Here is a 21,005-nt window from a genome sequence, read left to right as displayed (position 1 = left end):
GGCCACTAGTATATTTGGTGGAGGAAGAACCTGGGAAGACACTGAGAAGAACCAACGACTCATGGAATGCTATTGGCAAACTTTCTGACATTGGTCAAGCTTTAATGCAACTTGAGTGGACAGAGGTGAGAGTGATTTGAACAGATGAGAGCCTTAGACCACATGGCTACCCTGAGCCCATTATCATTTAGGACCAACAAGATATGGTCACATTAGCTTGTGTTTTTCAGCAAAAGACTTTATTATGTCTAGTTGGTTCAAGTTGTTTCATTTAGGACAACCTAGACATCATGGCAAGTCTTTGCCAAAAACACTTGCAGATATAGCCATCCATATATGGGAAGTAGCATCAACAAGGTGTTCAAGATGGCTGCTATGGTGGCCATATTGAAGGTCAGATCAGCACCATTTCATTTTGTACCAACTAGACATCATGTTGATACAACTTTCCATTCATGAGGAGTAGCCCTAAAACTTTCAAGGTTTCCATAGCAACAAAACTGCGAATTGGGTACCATTTTCATCAAGGACCAACTAGACATCATAAAAAGTCTTTCAGTAAACCCCATGTAGATATTTTTTCTGTGTAGAAAGAGTAGTTATTACCAGACGTACCAGATGGTAGCCATTGTAGCCATATTCCAAGTCCAATTAACAATTTTATTTAGGACCAACTAGTCTATGAACAGTAGAGTTTAAAAAAAACGTGGTTTGGTTGAAAAAAGTGACAGCTGGACAAATAGGTTGGAGACTTGATGTTACCTAAAATGTTGTAAAAGAGAATGTTTATAGGTTAATGAAAATTTCACTAGATCACAAGATAGCCTAGTCTTGGAAAAAGATGGTAAAACAACAATTGTAATCTAAGTCACATTTGCACTCTTTTATAAAAGACTCGACACTGACACTGCAACATTATTTCAAACATGTCCTCTGTTTTTGCATGAATTAGTTCTGGGAGCATTAATGGTTTAGAAAACAAGTGATATGGAAAGTTGCATACAGAGTCCTATTTGTGTGTGAAATATTACTAATCATGTATCTTATTAAGAAGCAATAATTATAAGAAACACAATAATAATAATAATAATAATAATAATAATAAATAGTGACTTGTGCACTGTGGATGAAGGAATGAAATTTTCATGGTATGGTAGATTAATATATTCAGTTACTAAAGTTTTCAGGACCTATTCAATATTAGAAACACAGAGTAATTTATGTATTATTTTTGATGCTGTAAAATATCTTACCTGAATGGACAGACAGATAATGACAAAACAAACATTTCTGCAAGGCACATCTATTACACAGATATGCATAGCTTCTGAAGCTGAGATAAGAAGTGCAATACAAAAACTGAAAGACTGTAATATAGGGTGCTGATTATTCTTGTTAGTACTATTTCTACGACTATTCAGTTCCATCAGTCCATCGCTGGATTAATCTTTCCGTTTAACACCATATAAAATTCTTGATTTCACTGAGATTGAAATGATACAGTTGAATCAAGTAGTAGGAAAGAAGGAATGGTCATATATTTACTTCAGTGTAGAGGTGATGGCAAATGTTCTCAAATTCATCAAAATCAGATAAGATAACCTAATTAATATTACCGTATATACTCACCTAAATCTCAGCTCCAACCACAAACTACATCAACCCAAATCTGCCATCCCATTATGTGCCAGCAAATCTGGATGAATGCTGCTTGTTATGATGGTACCTTATGCAATGGCAGATCAGGGTCTATGCAGTTTGCTATTAGACCTGACGTGAGTGTATATGGTACAATATCAATAAGTGTCCACCCACACTTACAAAATGCATTGTCAGTTGAATAGATCTCTGCTGATGAAACAATAACTCAGTACGACTTTGATATCTACCATATTTATCCACATATATACATCAAGTCCAACTGCAAACTACACAGACCCAGATCTGCCTATGCATTAAGCACAGATCGATCAGGGTCTAAGTGATTTGTCAGTAGTAATCAGTAGAAGAAAATAACATTCGTAAGTACACTGAAACAGTAACAAATCATCAAAAATACAACGTAACATGTTGTTTGCAGTTTGACTCAACATATATACGAGTATACGTGGTATTTCCATTCTGAATCCATAAGTAGAGAAGTTAAATTACAGGCAAGAATTCCTTTTGAAAAAAAATCTACAAGAGCTTCCTATAAGAAAATGCAGCAAGTTTTATGAGTTAGCTACTGAAAAACTAACTCATCTGTACTCTGTCTGATAGCGAAGACAATAATTAATTGGATTATTTTTCTATTCTTTGCAAATTAAACTTTATCTAAATGTTGCAAAGTTATTAATGATACACTATGGGACATATGAGAGAATATTATTGGTCTATAGTAAATTTCTAGCTTACTTTGAAAAATAATTCATTTACCATTGTGCCTTTTCTCGAATTGATTGAATATCTGCTGATAAAATGTATGTGTTAAAATACAGATTTTGGGGTGCTTTTGTAATCAAACAGAGTACCAGACTGTCTCATAAAACTGAAGGCTAAAAACTGTAAATAGAAAGGCAAACAAGTCAACACATTGTTATTAGCAGCAATCACACATTTGATTATGATTGGTTACAGAATACCACTCATACTCACCCCATATTCTTGATTTGACTGTGAAAGGGGAGGAAACAATGGCAATCATTTAAGGATAATCTGATTTACCATGCACTGCACCAAAGGTTGATGAAAATACAATGGAACCCACTCAAAACAAACTCACATTTAAAGAGTTTCCAGATAAAATAAAATATCCAAATTACACAGCATAACAAAATGTGCATATAACCCACCAAATTTATTGTAACTGTTTTCAAATCCTCCAGTTTTTAGTACACCATCAATCCATTATAATTAATTTTATGGATTTGGTTAAGACATAATGTATTACCCATGTTTGCCTAAATGTCATTTGTGTTTCATAAACATCCTTTTAGTTGTATTTAAATTTTTGATATAAAAAGATTTCTTATTAAAAGAAAAGACTTAATAATGTGCTAAAATTATTTTATTGAAAATAAATCATCATTTTGACTATAATTCCAAAAAAGTAAAGTATACAAAATCTACAGATGATATAACAGGTCCCTTTGAACAAAATCTGCATTTGGGAAACAAATTTCATTGCTCCCTGAAGTGTGGTTATAAATGGCTTCCAGTGCATAAAAGCATGGCTGCATGGGTGGGAAAAGATGAAACCCAAAAAAAATAATGCACATACATCATACACAAAAGCAATAATTAAAACTAAATTTAATGCATGATTGCAAGCCATTGGTGACCATCTGCTACACTCTTTTACCACCTGTGGCAGCCTGTGTGGAGATATCCCGATTTTTCATCAGTAAGCCAAAACAGTAACTCATCATCAAAAATATAATGTAACAATGTTCCACACATCAGTGAAAGTGTGACTGTGTTTGAAAGAGAAACTTGTATTGGCTCCTTCAAACAGAGTAAAAGGTCATGCTGGGTCAAAATGGCAAAATGCTCTCAGTGATTGGTTAAGCAGGTTTATGCATATCCATAAGAAATGAGGAAATCAATGTCTAAGCAGCCATGGGTGATAAAGGAATGTAGTATATTGTCACCTGTGTATTGTGACAATGAATTATAACACTAAACAAGGGAAGTTGTGAAACAATTATTGGTTTGCCTTCAACATCTGTTTCCATTTATTGGCACTGTATTCTAAAGTTTTCTAAAACTTGGCTAATTAAAGTTAGGATTTTAAAACCTGGTTTTTTGGCACATGCCAAGGTCAATGCCAACTGAGTTAATCCTCCTTTTACACCATAGCCTTCTGTGTTAGAAGTCCAATGCTCACAGTACATTGGCAAGGCAAAAGAAAAAAAATACATTATTGTGACTGGTATTACATCTGCTAACTGTCTACGCAGGCAAAATAAATATGAAATAGAGTAGCTTTCACGTATGTCTATGCTTAGGTTATTCTTTTTAAATGGAGACTTTACATCACTCTTCTGTCAGTAGATGGCACTAGTGTATTGGTACAATGGGATTTCTAGACTAATTCTATGTTTCTAAAGGTTATGCTTATGATGAAAGATTCTGAAACAGTAGACCAGCAAATCCAAAGCACACATATGTCATCTGCAGGACTGATTTGTGGATAAATTTCATTTATTGAAGAGACATGGAACATATTTCGATTTCTGATATGGTCAAACAATTCTGCTGAATAGTTTTTGTGAAGAAGTCATTTTCAGGATTAGTAATGGCAATCAAATATGATTGCTAAATCATCTGAATAAATTGGTTGTTTAATTTTTTTCCTATTTTTTGAAAAAAGTGGCCATATTTGACCAAGGACTGGCATGATCTGAACAAATTTAAAATGCCATATATCCCACAATGCTTTTTGACCTGCATCATTTGTAAAAATGTGAAAGCCCTCTATGCCAGGAAGCTTTCTGCCGATTGGTCAAATTATTTTTCAGTAATGGTGGCCCTTGTTTGAACGTGGATAAGCAGTTTGTAGGAGTTTCATGTCTGGATGCTTTTGTCATATTTGGTCAAATTATGCTGAGTGCTTTTGGAGGCATTGAAAGGTTTTTCTGTTTTTAGTAACAGTGGCCATATTTCTGGATTTCAGATAGGCATCCACTGAAAAGCCTTGACATAAAATTGCTGAAACTGGTCAAGTGATTTTCAAGAAGTTGCTGTAAATAACAACTGTGAATGGATGATACATGACAGATAATGCACTATGGATGAAGGACCATGTCATGAACAGACAAAACATTGTTCTCCTTTGATGAGGAATTTGAAGACAATGAGCTTTGATACTTTTAAAGCATGAGATTTTAAGGAAATATTGGAGTTTGAGACAAAGAGTTTATCAGGCAAATGTGGAAAAATTATTATCCCAATGTAGTGCTATTATATATAAGTTTTAAGTGAGATTATATTCCATTACACATGAAAGGAAACATGCAGAAACCAAAAATGGAAATTTTAGCATGCAACTAATAGTTTATTTGCAAAATGAATTAAAAATCAATAATCATGCTTCTAAAGAGCAACAGTATATGCATCCCACAGTGATATAATTCTTTAAATATTAGTATTTATCCTGAAATGTAAACTAACTAATTGATACAACTGTATCCCTACAAGCCCTACTCTACCTTCATATGAATCTTGAAACTTCATGTACACGGGTAGAATTCAAAATTAGTACCTGCCCAATGGTCCAATGCAAATCATTCAAAATTAGCACCTGCCCAAAGGTCCAATCATGATCATTAAAAAGTATCACCTGCTCAATGGTCAAATCACAATCATTCAAAATTAAAACCTGCCCAATGGTCCAATCATAATTATTCAAAATTAGCATCTGCCACCACACACCCCTCCCTTGCTGGTCCAATGCAGATCATTCAAAGTAGCATCTGCCTGCCTTCCAATGCATGTAACTTTCTGGTTGGGTTGATACCATTTTAAGTAGCTGGTCCTTGTGGACTACCAATTGTTTTGCTGGACCAGAAACTTTGGAACTAAAATCTTGGTACTCCTGGCCAGAGAGATGCACATAGATAGGGGGAAACAATGAACATACGAAAGGTCAAAATTCAAAGACAAGAAGGAAAATCTGCCATGTTCGTGCTAATCAATTCTAACTAACAGTGTGTAGGATTTTATTTATCAAATATATATGTGTATGACTGATTTTTTTCACTACTTGAGATATGGCAGCTCATAAAGATCTATACTAGTATAAAAAGCTGAAAATTTCACAACAAAAATACTTTGTTGCAGTCTCAAATTGTTTTTTTTATAAAAAGTTCATTTATTTTCTTTATGCCATTAAAACAGTCAAAAGACGAGATAATGTCATGGCATGATGACATTATGTGATGTCATCAAAATTACTCATCTCAAGCCTTTTCACTGTTTTCAAAGTAACCAGCTTGAAATTAAATGTACAAGTTAATGAAACGATGTAAAAAGAAAGGTTGCAATGTTGTAAAGAAGATGGCACAGCTGGAAAAGTAGACATTAATTTAGCTGGCAGACGCAGATAATGAGAAAGATGTTATGTCAGATAGATATAGGAAACATGCCTGATGTATGTATGAATGAAAGAAAACCATGCTTTATGTGAAGTGATACATAGCTTACAATGCAACAAAAACTAGTATTAAAAAATCCCACAGTGCATCATAAGCATGCAATATAAAACCAAGAGATTTTAGCAAGAGATACCAGCGAGAGATCAACCATATCAAACTAAATACATACTCTCTTTATTGAGGAGCTTTCATCATTACTGAACATGGCCTTGAGGCGGTTTACAGAAGGTAATTCCACTGAATAATCCTCGTTAAATTCAGTTCGACTCTCAGGAAGTTCTGTCTCACTAGTTAATCCCACAAGATGCGTTGGTTGGGGCAGTGGTTCAGGGGATCTTGGTCTTGTGTTTTTGCTGAGACCATGAACTGTATTCTCAATTGATTTGACCTATAATTTGATAAATGAGATAAATAATGAAATTATAAAAGATTCAGATATTAATATGGATGACTGATTTGACCTATAATTTGATCAATGAGATAAATAATAAAATAAAATTAAAATATTCAGATCTTAATATGGATGACTGATTTGACCTATTATTTGATAAATGAGATATATAATAAAATTATAAAAGATTCTGATCTAAATATGGATGACTGATTTGACCTATAATTTTATAAATGAGATAAATAATAAAATTATAAAAGATTCAGATATTAATATGGATAACAACTTAAGCTTAGGCAGTTCTTCCAAAAAATAAACATGTACTTGCTTATAAGACATGTCCAACTGCATAGACCCAGTCTATTACTGTAGTGCTATAACATGCCGGTAGAGCTGGGTCTGTGCAGTTTGTTAAGAGTAATCAGTAGAACAAAAATCTGATCCTTATCTAAAGGCATATTATGCTATGGCAGATCAGGATCGTTGCTGTTTGCAGTTTGACTCGACTTCTACGAGTAAATATGGTAAGCTAGCAAAAATTATAATGATAAGAAATGTCAGTAGAAAATAAAAATATTAAACAACTGACATCACTATAACGTTTTCCTTTCTTCATGGGGTACAATAATTAATGGATTATAAAGTCATTACAAGTAGGAAATTTAAAGACTCTGCGAACAATTATCCATTTGGGATAGAAAAGAACTCATCTCCCTCTTCTCACAAATTTAAGTTTCTGCAAAAATTTTAATTATTGCAAAACCATGAATGTCCACAAAATAAATGAATTCACTTTATCTTTGTTTAACAATGAACCTACAAAGACTTTTTTGTGGATTCAATTCTTTGTTTTCTATTATGAGAATATTGTTCTTATGACCTGTCACCATATATTCCTGCTTGTAAGTACGGTCCAACTGCAAACAACAAAACCCGGATGTGGCTACATAATACAATGGCCGATCTGGTTCTGTGCAGTTTGCAGTCAGATCGGACTTATAAGTGAGTATATACGGTATTCAAACTATGCTTACTTACACATTTTAACTTCACGTAAGTTGTAAGTTGTAACTAAATGAAACGTACACCTAAAACATGTCTGATGAGTTTTATTTTTAATTATAAAGTTCATCAGATCAAAATTTTTCAAACCTGAGTAACATTAGTCAATGTTCAACGTGTCCAAAAACGAAATCCCTAGAATAAAATGTTATTGAAATTCCCAGAATAAAATATCATTGAAATTCCCAGAATAAAATATCATTAAAAAAATAAAATATTATTGAAAGTCCCAGAATAAAATATCATTGAAAATCCCAGAATAAAATATCATTGAAAATCTCAGAATAAAATACTGAAATTCTCAGAATAAAATATCATTGAAAATCTCAGAATAAAACATCATTGAAATTCCCAGAATAAAATATCATTGAAATTCCCAAGAATAAAATATCATTGAAATTCCCAAGAATAAAATATCATTGAAATTTCCAGAATAAAATATCATTGAAATTCCCAAGAAAAAAATATCATTGAAATTCCCAAGAATAAAATATCACTGAAAATCTCAGAATAAAATATCATTGAAATTCCCAGAATAAAATATCACTGAAATTCCCAGAATAAAACATCATTGAAAATCTCAGAATAAAATATCATTGAAAATCTCAGAATAAAATATCATTGAAATTCCCAAGAATAAAATATCATTGAAATTCCCAAGAATAAAATATCACTGAAAATCTCAGAATAAAATATCACTGAAATTCCCAGAATAAAATATCACTGAAATTCCCAGAATAAAATATCATTGAAAATCTCAGAATAAAATATAATTTTCATCATTGAAAATCTCAGAATAAAATATCATTGAAATTCCCAGAATAAAATATCATTGAAATTCCCAAGAATAAAATATCATTGAAATTCCCAGAATAAAGAATAAAATATTGAAACCTGAATTGCAAAAACAGATAGATTTATTTTACTCTCCATCTTTTGGTAATTATTATAAAACACCAAAGATCTTTCTTCATTAAATTTGTTGTAATGGTTTAATTATTTAAATGTACACATCACACCCTCATAATAAAACAATCCATTAAGTCATGAAGTACAATGCCTTATAGTGAGACTGCCTTATAGTGAAGTACATGATATTAAGTGTACTATCACTTAATAGAATCCATGACCATACTTGCCTTATCAAAGAAACTGTATTATAATGAAGGATAACAATAATAAATCAAATTCTTCATATGTTATTATGTAGAACTCTGGCAACTAAATGTATCTAAATACCATAGTTTTAAAGCTGAATGTATAAAAATTGACTATGTCAAAAACTGCATATGAAACAAAATCCTTCAATCATGTTAAATGTTTGAGGTTTTACAATTTTGAAAGAGTCTGTGATTGCTGATTTGCTTTTTAATGGCACTTCAACAAATGAAAGGGTACATTATTATGAGGTGGCTAAAAGTGCCTGGGGAAACATGATGGTAGCTGACCTGACCTAACCCTCCTGTCTAGGAAGGATTCTAACCTGCACCGTTCTGGTTGCAAATCTGGCATGCTAACCTCCAAGAACAAAAGAGAGAGGATATCACCTTGTTATTTGAAAAGATCCATTAATTAGCAAACTCAAATACTTAAGCAAAAGCATAACCGGCAGAATTATCTGTATTCAATGTAAAATACATCATATGTACTGAACCAAAGTATACTGAGAAGTGTTATAAACTGAACCACAGTATAACAGGAATAATCAAACTTGGTTCAATAATGTTTATAAGTGAAAATATAGATAGCAATGATATACACTTGTTCTGAGTAAAAAATGGATATAGTTCATCCATTAGAAAAAAAGCCACAAGTGAATCTAATTAAGATATTTTACCAATATATATTTATTCAGTCCAAAATAATCAGTTTCAATTTGTTTTACGCTACCATAATTCTCTTTTCGCAATTCAAGGAAAAAAGTACATAGATGGAGAGAAAAGAAAAAGGAAAAAGTTTGTAATCAGATTAAAATATACATCTCCTGAGTAACAAGTTGACATGCTACCAATGCACCAAGCGAAAGACCATGCTACCACTGCACCAAGCAAAAGACAACATGGTGGATGAAATTCTTCAGTAAACCATTATTCCTGAAACCATATGTCCTTGACCAAAAAATTGTACAGAATAAAAGTGGGAGCAAAAATTCCTCTTATAAACTGGAACATCAAAATGTAAATTTTCAAGGATTTCAAAGAAGCATATGAACCCTGTAACTAGCCCTACTTAACCTTCAATTAATCCTTGGATTTAGCCATATCCTACCTACACAACAACCCTGTAACTAGCCCTACTTAACCTTCAATTAATCCCTGGATTTAGCCATATTTTACCTACACAACAACCCTGTAACTAGCCCTACTTAACCTTCAATTAACCCCTGGATTTAGCCATATCCTACCTACACAACAACCCTGTAACTAGCCCTACTTAACCTGCAATTAACCCCTGGATTTAGCCATATCCTACCTACACAACAACCCTGTAACTAGCCCTACTTAACCTTCAATTAACCCCTGGATTTAGCCATATCCTACCTACACAACAACCCTTCAGCTTATTCTATTCACTTTCATATTAATCCTTTAATTAGCCCTACACTATCTTCATATGAATCCTGTAACATGCCTACATATGAATCCTGTAACATTCCCTACATATGAATCCTGTAATGAGCCCTACATATGAATCCTGTAACATGCCCTACATATGAATCCTGTAACATGTACTACATATGAATCCCATAACATGCCCTACATATGAATCCTGTAATGAGCCCTACATATGAATCCTGTAACATGCCATACATATGAATCCTGTAATGAGCCCTACATATGAATCCTGTAACATGCCTTACATATGAATCCTGTAACATGCCCAACATATGAATCCTGTAATGAGCCCTACATATGAATCCTGTAACATGCCATACATATGAATCCATTAACTGGCCCTACATATGAATCCTGTAACATGCCCTACATATGAATCCTTTAACTGGCCCTACCTTTAAACAGCCATCTCTACCTTCATAAAAATCATATAATGAGCCCTACTCTACCTTGATAAGAATTTCTGTAACTTGCCCAACTCTACCTTTGCATGAATCCTGCACTAGCCCTACTATACCTTTATATGAACCCTGTACTAGCCCTACTCTACCTTTTTATCAACCCTGTAACTAGCCCTATTCTACCTTCAAATGAATCCTGTACTAGCCCTACTTCACTTTCATATGAACCCTGTGCTAGCTCTACTCTACCTTCATATAAACCCTGTAACTAGCTCTACTCTACCTTCATGTGAACCCTGTACTAGCCCTATTCTACCTTCACATGAACCCTGTACTAGCCCTAGTCTACCTTCATATGAACCCTGTAACTAGCTCTACTCTACCTTCATATAAACCCTGTACTTGCCCTTCTCTACCTTCATATGAATCCTGTAACTAGTCCTACTCTACCTTCATGTGAATCCTGTACTAGCCCTACTCTACCTTCATATGAATCCTGTAACTAGCCCAACTCTACCTTCATGTGAACCCTGTACTAGCCCCAGTCTACCTTCATACAAACCCTGTAACTAGCTCTACTCTACCTTCATACAGACCCTTTACTTGCCCTTCTCTGCCTTTACATGAATCCTGTAACTATCCCTACTCTACCTTCATGTGAATCCTGTACTAGCCCTAGTCTACCTACATATAAATCCTGTAACAAGCCCTACTCTACCTTCATATGAATCCTGTACTAGCCCCACTCTACCTTCATGTGAATCCCGTATTAGCCCTATTTTACCTTCATATGAATCCTGTAACTAGCCCTACTCTACTTTCACATGAACCATTTAACTAACTTTAATGTACCTTCATGTGAATCCTGTACTAACCCTACTCAACCTTCATGTGAATCCTGTACTAGCCCATCTCTATCTTTATGTGAATCCTGTACTAGCCCTACTCTACCTTCATATGAACCCTGTAACTAGCCCTACTCTACCTTGATATGAATCCTGTACTAGTCCTACTCTACCTTCATATGAATCCTGTACTAGCCCTACTCTACCTTCATATGAATCCTGTACTAGCCCTACTCTACCTTCATATGAACCATGTAACTCGCTCTACTGTACCTTTATATGAATCCTGTAACATGCCCTACATATGAATCCTGTAACATGCCCTACATATGAATGCTGTAACATGCCCTGCATATGAATCCTTTAATTGGCTCTACCTTTAAATAGCCATCTTTACCTTCATAAAAATCATGTAATGAGCCCTACTCTACCTTGATAAGAATTTCTGTAACTTGCTCAACTCTACCTTTGTATGAATTCTGCACTAACCCTACTCTACCTTTATATGAACCCTGTACTAGCCCTACTCCAACTTTTTATCAACCCTGTAACTAGCCCTATTCTACCTTCATATGAACCCTGTACTAGCCCTACTCCACCTTCATATGAACCCTGTGCTAGCTCTACTCTACCTTCATATAAACCCTGTAACTAGCTCCACTCTACCTTTATGTGAACCCTGTACTAGCCCTAGTCTACCTTCATATGAACCTTGTACTTCCCCTTACTACCTTCAGATGAATCCTGTAACTAGCCCTACTCTACCTTCATGTGAACCCAGTACTAGCCCTAGTCTACCTTCATATGAATCCTGTAACTAGCCCTACTCTACTTTCATATGAACCCTGTAACTAACCTTAATGTACCTTCATGTGAATCCTGTACTAGCCCTACTCAATCTTCATGTGAATCCTGTACTAGCCCAACTCTACCTTCATATGAACCCTGTAACTAGCCCTACTCTACCTTCATATGAACCCTGTAACTAGCCCTACTGTACCTTCATATGAATCCTGTACTAGTCCTTCTCTACCATCATATGAATCCTGTACTAGCCCTAATGTACCTTCATATGAATCCTGTACTAGCCCTACTCTACCTTCATATGAATCCTGTAATAGCCCTACTCTACCTTCATATGAATCCTGTACTAGTCCTACTCTACCTTCATATGAATCCTGTACTAGCCCTACTGTACCTTCATATGAATCTTGTACTAGCCCTCCTCTACCTTCATATGAATCCTGCAATAGCCCATCTCTACCTTCATATGAACCCTGTAACTAGCCCTACTCTACTTTCATATGAACTTTGTACTAGTCCTTCTCTACCTTCATATGAATCCTGTACTAGCCCTACTGTACCTTCATATGAATCCTGTAATAGCCCTACTCTACCTTCATATAAATCCTGTAATAGCCCTACTCTACTTTCATATGAATCCTGTAACAGCCCTACTCTACCTTCATATGAATCCTGTACTAGTCCTACTCTACCTTCATATGAATCCTGTACTAGCCCCACTCTACCTTCATATGACTCCTGTACTAGCCCATCTCTACCTTCAAGTGAACCCAGTACTAGCCCTAGTCTACCTTCATATGAACCATGTAACTAGTCCTACTCCACCTTCATGTGAATCCTGTATTGGCCCTACTCTACCTTCATATGAATCCTGTAACTAGCCCTACTCTACTTTCATATGAATCCTGTACTAGCCCTACTCTAATTTCATGTGAATCCTGTATTAGCCCTACTCTACCTTCATATGAATCCTGTAACTAGCCCTACTCTACTTTCATATGAACCCTGTAACTAACCTTAATGTACCTTCAAATGAATCCTGTACTAGCCCTACTCAACCTTCCTGTGAATCCTGTACTACCCCATCTCTACCTTAATGTGAATCCTGTAACTAGCCCTACTCTACCTTCATATGAACCCTGTAACTAGCCCTACTCTACTTTCATATGAACCCTGCAACTAACCTTAATGTACCTTTATGTGAATCCTGTACTAGCCCTACTCCACCTTCATGTGAATCCTGTACTAGCCCATCTCTACCTTCATATGAACCCTGTACTTAGCTCTACTCTACCTTCATATGAATCCTGTACTAGCTCTATTCTACCTTCATATGAATCCTGTACTAGCCCTACTCTACCTTCATGTGAATCCTGTACTAGCCCTACTCTACCTTCATGTGAACCATGTAACTAGCTCTACTGTACCTTTATATGAATCCTGTGCTAGTCCTACTCCACCTTCATGTGAATCCTGTACTAGCCCTACTCTACCTTCATATGAATCCTGTAACTAGCCCTACTCAACTTTCATATGAACCCTGTAACTAACTTTAATGTACCTTCATGTGAATCCTGTACTAGCCCTACTCAACCTTCATGTGAATCCTGTACTAGCCCTACTCTACCTTCATATGAACCCTGTAACTAGCCCTACTTTACCTTCATATGAATCCTGTAACTAGCCCTACTCTACCTTCATATATACCCTGTAACTAGCTCTACTCTACCTTCATATGAATCCTGTACTAGCCCTACTCTACCTTCATACAAATCCTGTAACTAGCTCTACTGTACCCTTATATGAATCCTGTACTAGTCCTACTCTACCTTCATATGAATCCTGTAACTAGCCCTACTCTACCTTCATATGAACCATGTAACTAGCCCTACTGTACCTTCATATGAATCCTGTACTAGCCCTACTGTACCTTCATACAAATCCTGTAATAGCCCTACTCTACTTTCATATGAATCCTGTAATAACCCTACTCTACCTTCATGTGAATGCTGTACTAGCGCTACTCTACCTTCATATGAATCCTGCACTAGCCCTACTCTACCTTTATGTGAATCCTGTAACTAGCCCTACTCTACCTTCATATGAATCCTGTGATAGCCCTACTCTACTTTCATATGAACCCTGTAACCAGCCCTACTCTACCTTCATGTGAATCCTGTAATAGCCCTACTCTACCTTCATATGAATCCTGTACTAGTCCTACTCTACCTTCATATGAATCCTGTACTAGCCCTACTGTACCTTCATATGAATCTTGTACTAGCCCTACTCTGCCTTCATGTGAATCCTGTACTAGCCCTACTCTATCTTCATATGAATCCTGTACTAGCCCTACTCTACCTTCATACAAATCCTGTAACTAGCTCTACTGTACCTTTATATGAATCCTGTGCTAGTCCTTCTCTTCCTTCATGTGAATCCTGTACTAGCCCTACTCTACCTTCATGTGAATCCTGTACTAGAACTACTGTACCTTCATATGAATCCTGTAACTAGCCCTACTCTACCTTCATATGAACCATGTAACTAGCCCATCTCCACCTTCATGTGAATCCTGTACTAGCCCATCTCTACCTTCACATGAATCCTGTACTAGCCCTACTCTACCTTCATATGAATCCTAGTACTAGTCCTACTCTACCTTCATATGAACCATGTAACTAGCTCTACTGTACCTTTATATGAATCCCTTACTAGTCCTACTCTACCGTCATATGAATCCTGTAACTAGCCCTACTCTACCTTCATATGAATCCAGCACTAGCCCGACTCTACCTTCATGTGAATCCTGTACTACCCCTACTCTACCTTCATATGAACCATGTAACTAGCTCTACTGTACCTTTATATGAATCCTGTAACTAGCCCTACTCTACCTTCATATGAACCATGTAACTAGCCCATCTCTACCTTCAAGTGAACCCAGTACTAGCCCTAGTCTACCTTCATATGAACCATGTAACTAGTCCTACTCCACCTTCATGTGAATCCTGTATTGGCCCTACTCTACCTTCATATGAATCCTGTAACTAGCCCTACTCTACTTTCATATGAATCCTGTACTAGCCCTACTCTACCTTTATGTGAATCCTGTAACTAGCCCTACTCTACCTTCATATGAATCCTGTGATAGCCCTACTCTACCTTCATATGAACCCTGTAACCAGCCCTACTCTACCTTCATGTGAATCCTGTAATAGACCATCTCTACCTTCATATAAATCCTGTAACTAGCCCTACTCTACCTTCATATGAATCCTGTACTAGTTCTACTCTACCTTCAAATGAATCCTGTACTAGTTCTACTCTACCTTCATATGAATCCTGTAATAGCCCTACTCTACCTTCATATGAATCCTGTACTAGCCCATCTCTACCTTCACATGAATCCTGTAACTTTCCCTACTTACATGAATATGTACTTTAGACTGAGACACACAGATGTGAAAGTATGGTTTTGTATATTGTTATTGTTGGTTTTTGAAAGACACTTTTAACGCATTATGGCAATACCATGCTGAGGAAATGGCAGGTAAGGACCATTCTCAAGGAGACACCAAGTCAGCCAGTCCAGGATGACTTGGTTGGGTGTCAAGCCTGTGACCTTGGATTACAAGTCCAATACTCTACCACATAAGTGACTGCATCTCCCTGTATATATAGTACTTTTTATTGTGAAAATCAATGTTACAATATAATAGTATACTGTTCCTGGGTATTACACTGACAAAAAGCACTACCCTGTCCATGCTTGTAGACCTATACCCATGAATTCATCCAACATCCCTCACTGATTGCCAGTACAGCCATGCTGAGCCTTAACAAAGAGGTTAATCTGTTGGTGATTGATACAAAGGACAACATGAAGTCTCCATTTATATTTCTAACGGATCAGGTTATTACAGTGTTTCTACTTTAAATAATGATGACAAACCATTTTTAAAACAACAAGGATATATTTCAACCACTTTTGGGAATTATATTATTTCTAATTTGCAAGAAAGACATATAAAAATATTTTAAAGAAAAATGTATGGTTGGCAAGACAAAAATCTGATTTCCCTTACATCTCTCTCAGACTGAATAACCTTTGCTACAGTCCTAGCAACTTGATCTTCTAGCCTAATGAATTTTTGATCCATGTTAACCCCTGTAGCCTTGACCTCTTCTTCAAGGTCATGAACTTTTTCATCCAATGAGAACACCTTCTCTGCAACCAAGTAGATCTACAAACAGAATGGTATATGTTCTTAGTATGACGGATTCATGCACTGAACATGGAGGAAAAGACATCCATGAAAACAACATGGAGTGAGGTTTATGGCGTACCATTAAACGCAAGTCCAAACTATCAGCTGTACTTAGAATATCTTGAAAATGGAGCATTTCTAAACTTGTCCATTTCAAAATGCTTGACAAAATTCTCAGTCAGGATATCTCAAGTTATTATGAGCTTTCTTGAGATATCCTGGTTTGCTTACCAAGGTCAGAACATACTTTTATAAGGATTTTCAAAGAAACGGAGGACTGATTGATTGAACCACGCAAAGTAAGGTTCAATCACAGAAATTTATAAATCTGGCATATGGAAAACATTATTTAAGAAACTTTATATGAAACAAGGAAATCTTTGGTGGATCTTTTTAAGCAGAGGCAGGTCCTGATCTGCCATCCTACCAGTGGAAATCAGATATAAGTCTTTGCCCACCACATACTCATCAACTTTCTCTCAAGACATAATGGTACAACCTCCCAAGTTTTGAAAAATGCCATTCCAAATGAACCAGGAAGGGGTGCATTAAAATTTAGGTTTATGGCTAAATATAGGTGAGTTCCTCAGCAGAAGGTTTCATTCCTGTGAATCATATGATAGACATGATTGAAGACAGTGGGTGAGAAGTAGGTCACTGTTATATGTAGGTCACTGAATAAAGATCTTGAGTGGTTGACAATTTTTAAAAAAGAAATTAGTGACGTTATATAGCAGACATTAAGAGTGAGTTACAGATATAAATTTGCATATGTGCATATTATAAGCCTTAAACAATCAGTATAATAATGCAAATTAACATCAATAATAATGATATCAATTAACATATCAATATAATGATATCAATTAACATATCAATATAATGATATCAATTAACATGTCAATATAATGATATCAATTAACATATTAGTATAATGATATGAATTCTGTTAATGAAATTATGAAGGTTTGAATTTGTTAGTGTCAGATTATTGTCAGCTACAGCTGTCCCCCATTATAATGCACCTCATTATAATGCCATTCTGGATGTAATGCAGTACCACTGGACCCCATGACCAAATGATACCAATGTATAACAATAAGGGTCAAAAGAAAATAACCTAATATCTTCAATTTCATTTCAAAACACCTTTATTTAACCAAATCTGACAGTACCTGCTACACCACAGTTTTGTGTATTATGCTATTCTCAATATAATGCAGTTTCATACATATCGAGGTACTCTGTATAACATGGTTTGGTACAGAACATGGTTGGTAGTGATGTTCCCTGACTACCACATTATAAGGAGAGACAGCTATAATATGAAATGTCAGTTTGACTTACCATATATACGCTTACAAGCTGGGTCCAACTGAATACAACATAAACCATAATCTGTCATCATATCAGGTGCCAACTGATCAGGGTTTATGTTGTTTGTTCCAAAGATTAGTCCTCACAAACTGCATACACCCAGATCAGCGGTTACATTACGTGACAGCAGATATGGGTCTAAGCAGTTTGCAAGTGGATATGGCTTATAAGCGAGTATATACAGTACACCAAATGACATTCTGGCTGACATTATGAATCAAGCAAGATAATTAGCAAAATCTATAAGCTATAGGAAGAGTACAAGCGTTTGATATAAAATGTATGATTTTAAAATACGTTTAATATTACACAAAGAATTATCTTTATCTTAACCTAAGCATACACTCCAATCCAATACTAATATTGTGTCTGTCACAAAAGTTGCATTTCTTATACTGCAGTTTAAAACTAAAAGAATAAACTATCCATACCTAACAGTATGCTTGAATTTAATAATTCACAGAGCATAAATCTCTCAAATAAAAATGAAATTTGTTATTAAAATGAGGAGTTTTGCTGAATTGGATCAAGACAACCAGTACGATATAACCTTCTGTACCTGTATCTAAGCAATATCAAAATAAAGAGGTTACACAATCCCCAAGTGCTTGATATAAGGAAGCAATATCAAGATAAAAATGTTATAACTCCTCAAGTATATCAAATATGAAAGCAATCTCAAAATAAAAAGGTTATACAATCCCTAAGTATATTATATATGGAAGCAGATGCACGCAATACCAGAGCATTGAATATAAGACTGGTTGCAGTACCTCTTCCTCTGTTTTGTCTACATCTGAACTACTTTGATGAGAGACAGCAGCACCAGTCAACTTCACTTCCCACTTCTTTTTCTGTGGCTTGGGTGAATTGTTCACATAAAAGTCTCGACTGTACTGTTGAGAATCTATTCGTTTTGGTCCCAAATTAACAACAGTTGGCTCCAAAGATTTTAAATCTTTCATAGAATCAGTACTATCAAGAGTCTCAAGTGAGACAGGTGATGATATTTCACTGTTAACTGAATCTTGGTCTTTGGTCTCTGTTATTTGCTCATGGTCATGTGAGATTTTTCCATGAACATGTGAGATTTCTGGTCTGTTGATTGCAAATTTACTTGTCTTTGTGCCATCACCATGAGAATCTTTGTCAGATTGAAATGTGGGAGATAGGTTACTAGAGGTAATGTGAGATGAGATGGGTGTCATATGAGACATGTTAGTTTTTCTACCAGATGAGAAATTAAATGTTATCTCAGATGTGTGCTTTTCATCCTCTACTTGACCAGTCACCTTTTCAATTCTGAGAGGACCAATCACTTGTTGCTCTTTATCTCTGTCTAAGTGAACTTTGTTAATATCATCTGTGGAAGATCTAGGTGTGCTAGTAGCAAGCCAGTCCAAGCTGTGTGTCTCACTCCTTGGACTGAGTATCTCACTGTCTAGATTGTACGTCTCACTTTTCAAACTGGACTCAACTGAACTTAGAACAGCCAGTGCTGAAGATGTAACTTTTCTGACACTGGCAGCTTTCTCATTCTGAAAAATCAAAAGATTGGTTGTGGATATCTGTTTATATCAAATTAGACTGCAGATAATAATCTATATAAATATTCATGATACTAAGAAATGCCTTTGAATTTAACTGTAAGACTTTCCTATAATTTTGCTTGTGGATTCAACCATTTAATTGAAAAACACTCATAAACAGTTTACCTAATGAGACTAGATGGGTACTCCTATTTTTTCGACCCATGTTAAAACATTTAGCATTTAATTCCTGTCTGACAAAAAAATGCATATACAATTCAAGTCCCTTTTAAGAAAAGCAAAACTAAAATTAGATAATATTGTTAACTTGTAACAATTTTTTAAAATAAAACAATTCCGCAAACAAACAAAAAACATAATGGAATAAGAAGTGTATGGCAACTAACATTATTACAAGTTTATATTTTAATTAAAATCTTTTGTACTGTCAATAGCCTTCATGTACAATACTGGAACAATTAACAGCAGTTATTATGCTATCAATAATTCTGTATGATTATGACCCCTTCCTCCTTTTACAAGCACATTTACTTCTGTAAATTCCAAAATTGATCACAGACCCATTCAAAAAAAACAGATGGGTTTCTTTATTTTGAAACTTTGTCTCGCAGCTTTATTATATTGAAAATCAAGTTAGCAGACCAGTCTGTGCTTTTAAAGAAATGGCACCAGATGCTTTTACGGTTTGACTTGTGGATGAAAATTCTTGGAGCAGACGGGTCTTTTTAAAGTTCAAAAAAAGTCCGATCAGAAAAAGGACAAATTAACACGAAATTGAAAGAGGAATAGGAGATGAGGACATTGTCATGATCAATGCAGAATTTGTGGACTTCATGATCATTCAGCTAGAGTTAGACATGTAGACTAGTTGAAGTGAATGTTGAATATAATTTGTCAGTATGTTTTGTGTTTGTATTCTGGTTCTAATCTACATGGATTTGTATTCTGGTTCTAATTTATCTGGTTCTAATCTACATGGATTTGTATTCTGGTTCTAATCTACATGGATTTGTATTCTGGTTCTAATCTACATGGATTTGTATTCTGGTTCTAATCTACATGGATTTGTATTCTGGTTCTAATCCATATGGATTTGTATTTTGGTTCTAATCTACATGGATTTGTATTCTGGTTCTAATCTACATGGATTTGTATTCTGGTTCTAATCCATATGGATTTGTATTCTGGTTGTAATCTACATGCATTTGTATTCTGGTTCTAATCTACATGGATTTGTATTCTGGTTGTAATCTACATGGATTTGTATTCTGGTTCTAATCTACATGGATTTGTATTCTGGTTGTAATCTACATGGATTTGTATTCTGGTTGTAATCTACATGGATTTGTATTCTGGTTCCAATCGACATGGATTTGTATTCTGGTTCTAATCCATATGGATTTGTATTCTGGTTCTAATCTACATGGATTTGTATTCTGGTTCCATGGATTTGTATTCTGGTTCTAATCTACATGGATTTGTATTCTGGTTCTAATCCATGTGGATTTGTATTCTGGTTCTAATCTACATGGATTTGTATTCTGGTTCTAAT

At 35.2% G+C, this 21,005-nt stretch overlaps 2 protein-coding genes across 7 annotated transcripts in view; one reads left to right on the top strand and one right to left on the bottom strand.

Annotated features, from left to right (window-relative positions):
- LOC149790749 (putative methyltransferase DDB_G0268948) overlaps positions 1–5,007 on the top strand; it is a 33,368-nt gene extending 28,361 nt beyond the window's left edge. Inside the window, exon 5 of the mRNA XM_089972814.1 lies at positions 4,658–5,007. Coding sequence (XP_089828940.1) covers positions 4,658–4,661 — 4 coding nt within the window. The 3' untranslated portion in view covers positions 4,662–5,007. The remainder of the gene's footprint in view (positions 1–4,657) is intronic.
- Positions 1–21,005, bottom strand: part of LOC149790748 (uncharacterized) — a 253,054-nt gene that overhangs the window by 8,081 nt on the left and 223,968 nt on the right. For 4 of the 6 annotated variants that reach the window (XM_089972803.1, XM_089972808.1, XM_089972805.1 and 1 more), the window contains 4 exons: positions 18,677–19,441; positions 16,344–16,502; positions 6,307–6,525; positions 2,638–2,655 (listed from right to left, as the gene is read on the bottom strand). In XM_089972803.1, coding sequence (XP_089828929.1) covers positions 2,638–2,655; positions 6,307–6,525; positions 16,344–16,502; positions 18,677–19,441 — 1,161 coding nt within the window. The remainder of the gene's footprint in view (positions 1–2,637; positions 2,656–6,306; positions 6,526–16,343; positions 16,503–18,676; positions 19,442–21,005) is intronic. The other 2 variants (XM_089972807.1, XM_089972804.1) reach the window with 2 other exon arrangements.

The sequence above is a fragment of the Sinohyriopsis cumingii genome, chromosome 10 (genome assembly GCF_028554795.1).
Source record: "Sinohyriopsis cumingii isolate HCF-2022 chromosome 10, ASM2855479v2, whole genome shotgun sequence".
In the NCBI taxonomy this organism is placed as follows: domain Eukaryota; kingdom Metazoa; phylum Mollusca; class Bivalvia; order Unionida; family Unionidae; genus Sinohyriopsis; species Sinohyriopsis cumingii.
The sequence above is the reverse complement of the archived record's forward strand: the minus strand, read 5'-3'. Positions and strand labels throughout refer to the sequence as shown.